This window comes from Myotis davidii, unplaced genomic scaffold, assembly GCF_000327345.1.
Source record: "Myotis davidii unplaced genomic scaffold, ASM32734v1 scaffold59, whole genome shotgun sequence".
Lineage (NCBI taxonomy): Eukaryota > Metazoa > Chordata > Mammalia > Chiroptera > Vespertilionidae > Myotis > Myotis davidii.
In genome coordinates, this window is record NW_006293001.1 from 7,783,585 (window position 1) to 7,787,103 (window position 3,519).

The window sequence follows — 3,519 nt, forward strand, 5'->3', positions numbered from 1 at the left end:
ACATCATGTTAGGTAACTCCACTGGGAGTGATACTAAGTGTAACTACTTGGTCCCCAGGCCTGAGTTCTCTCAATTGTAAAAGTATGTTTTACCCACTGCAATGGTAAAGTGTTTTTTTTGTGTAATACTTTGGCATTACTTTTTATGAATATCCTATCCCCCATAACTTTTTACCTGATGATTTTAGCATCTGTGCCTTAAATAAGTATTTCATAGGAGGTGGCAGAGTACAGATTATCTACTTCTGTTGTCTATGAGCTGGCATGAGTCCATAAAGAACAGCTTACTTCATCAACAGCTCTCTCTAAAACAAACAGCAATGCAGAAAAAGAAAGTCACATAAATCTATACTATAGGACAGTCAGTCAGCAAGACAAATGAACTGATCTCTTCCAAAAGTCAGTGTCAAAGAGGAAAAAAGGAGATGTGAGGGTACGGTTCCAGATTTTAAAAGACTAAAGAAATATAAATCCAAATGCAATACATGCCCCTGGTCTGAATCCTGCATTTGAAAGGAAGGAGGAGAAACTACAAAAGACCTTTGGAAATCATTAAAGACTAGAGGCACAGTGCACAAATTCATGCATGGGTGGGGTCCCCAGAGCCCGCTGGCTGGGGGGAGGGACCATGGGAGGTTGGCCGGCCACAGGAGGTCAGCTGTGGGAGTAAGACATCATAGCAACCAGTCATTCTGGTAGTTCTAGTCGTTCTGTCACTTAGGCTTTTATATATACAGACTAAAAGCCCGGTGCCCAAAAATTCATGGACTCAGGGGGGTCCCTCAGCCCAGCCTGCACCTTCTCACAGTCCAGGAGCCCTGGAGGGATGTTCAATTGATGGCTTAGGCCCGCTTCCCAACGGCTTCCCTCTGCAGGAGGAGACCAGTGGGCCAACTGGGGGATGGCGACAGCTGGCAAGCGGCCAGCCCCACACCGCCATTGCCCCACCGCTGCCACCAGTGGCCTCCCTCTGCAGGAGGCAATAGGCGGAGCAATCAGAGGACCATGCCAGCTGGCAAGTGGCCAGCCCCGCCCCTGATCACTCCGCCGCCGCCGGCCACCACTGTCCCTGATCACTGTCCCCTCCCTCTGCCCCCTGGCACCTGCCTTGGCTGGCTTGGGACTGCCCGCTCACTGACCCTGCCCCCCACCAACTGGTCATTCCATCGTTTGGTTGATTTGCATCTTAGGCTGCTATTATATAGGATAAGTGAATATGCTAGGTAACAGACAATTTTAGGAAATTACTGCTCATTTTCTTAGACATGGAAAAGTACTGTAGTTATTCTGAACATTTCTCAATTTGTATGGAATGCAAGCTGAAGCATCAAGTCTTTTACTGATTTTCAAACTGTTCATTCGGCAAATAAAATGTAGATAAATAGAAAAATGGTAATAATTGTTGAATCTAGGTTGTGGTGTAGAAGTAAACACTGTAAAAGCTTTTTCACCTTTTCTGTATGTTTTAAATTGTTCATAGTTTTAAAACTGGGAGGAGGGAGAGAACTATTATTGAGTATCATTAGGTATTCTCTCTCAGGCAATGATTTGCAAAGGTACAAATAGTACCATGTTGGGCAGGGGGGTTGGGGGGGGGGCGTGCAAGTTTAAAAGGATTCTCATATTTGAAGAGGTTAGAAACCCCTTCTTTGGAACCAGGAAGTTCCATTAACATGTTCCCAGGGGCCAAACCCAAGCATATAAAAGAATCAGGAAACGTGGCCAAGTGCAACGATGCATAAACTGCCGGAGTCTACCAGGGCCCCACAATGTACTTCTGTGCAAAGAAACAGAAATTTAACTTGTTCCTGCTCTCTCCCTCGGTTTCAAGTGGAACACTGCCTACAGGTACCTGACAGAGCCCAGAATGGCCACAGCCACTGCCATAACCAGCCTCTAAGTGCTCGCTGCTCCGAGTAAATGAAGGTCTAATCAACAGGTGGCCACGGTTTACATTTTGTGCACCACATCCCTCGGTAAGCTCATCCGAGTTCATGAATGTGCACCTTGTTAAACTAGAACTAAAAAGGAGACGACTCTTTTACATGAGTGGACTTTGGTTGTTATTTTAACGTATACTCTCACTGATCGTCGGCAACGTTTTTTGCCTCCAGCTACTGCAAATTCATCCTTTCACTCTCTCAGGAAATACATATTTATTGAGCATCTACTATTCATCAGACATGATGCTAGATGCTAGGCATATTATACCTAGCACCTCGCAACACAAAACAAAACTTCAAACACCTAGGAGACATACAAAAAACTTAAGTCGAATTTTTTAAAGTGAAAAGAAACCTAGGAAAATCAAGATGGTTAAGGAACTCAAGGCCCCCGTTTTGGTTGAACCCCTCATCGCCTCTGCCCGAAACCACTCCCGTGACCTCCAGTGAGTCTCTCCGTCTCTTCCCTTCCTCATTCCAACCCCATCCAGGCATAGAAAAGAATCAGGAAACGTCACAAAATGGCGCTTACCTTCTTTGCTCTTTGGGCTATGTCTGGTGTTCTCGTAAGCAGCTTCTCAATCAGGTACTCTCTGTTCTGCAAAACAGATATTCCCAACACTTTAACATCAGATACGAAACGTAGAAATTCACAGTGTTTCAAAATAGCAGATTTACTTGGGGTTTTAAGCATGTTACCTTGGCTTTCTGGAAGAATTTGCATTTTAAAAGTTCTGCTGCTGTGGGCCTGAAAGATCAATAATAAATTAGAGTTGAAACAATGACCACTCGATAAATACACTGCCTTGATGAAACAACTTAATCCTAGTGTCTTCCTGGAAGACCAGTTTTAGGAATAGCAAAACCAGACACTAAGTTAATCACAAGCTGGCACCAAATAAAATAGTGCCAGTTTTCCAGTTCTTTCCAAGCTCTTTGTCTGCAAAACACACAAACTCCTCCGAGTTAACTATATGGGGCACGATCAATCTTCCGTCCTTCACCCTTACACTTCACTAAGTGAATGCAGTGTTTCTAAAAGGTGTCAGACTGACACCTCTGTGAGATAAATTCCTATATTTACTGAGAAGCTGTACAAGGTGCAATGGGACCCTCAAGAAACTACGGTGCACAGCGCTCTAAGATTCTCTGAGAGTCAGGAAAGGCAAGGGGTCCACACACCAGGTGTGCCAGCTGTCTGCACACCCCCAATCACCCCTGTTTCAGGTGTACACAGACCACCAGTTTTCAGGACAAGGTAAATATGATGGTGATTAATAAAATGTAAGTTCATTGAAAAGGATTACTGGATTGGTCTGGTTGTTTCCTCATCGAGTCATTAAACTTGTTTCTCAGGTCTGAAGGCTTGACTAGGTTGAATCAAGCATTTGGCAGGGCGGAGGTGTGCCAGGTCTGCACACCCCCAATCACCCCTGTTTCAGGTGTACACAGACCACCAGTTTTCAGGACAAGGTAAATATGATGGTGATTAATAAAATGTAAGTTCATTGAAAAGGATTACTGGATTGGTGTCGTTGTTTCCTCATCGAGTCATTAAACTTGTTTCTCAGGTCTG

At 44.5% G+C, this 3,519-nt stretch overlaps 1 protein-coding gene across 1 annotated transcript in view; it reads right to left on the reverse strand.

The window, feature by feature from the left end:
* Positions 1-3,519, reverse strand: part of STK39 (serine/threonine kinase 39) — a 207,842-nt gene that overhangs the window by 154,690 nt on the left and 49,633 nt on the right. The window contains exons 8-9 of the mRNA XM_006766522.2: positions 2,643-2,691; positions 2,476-2,541 (exon numbers count right to left, since the gene is read on the reverse strand). Of these exons, the coding sequence (XP_006766585.1) occupies positions 2,476-2,541; positions 2,643-2,691 (115 nt within the window). The remainder of the gene's footprint in view (positions 1-2,475; positions 2,542-2,642; positions 2,692-3,519) is intronic.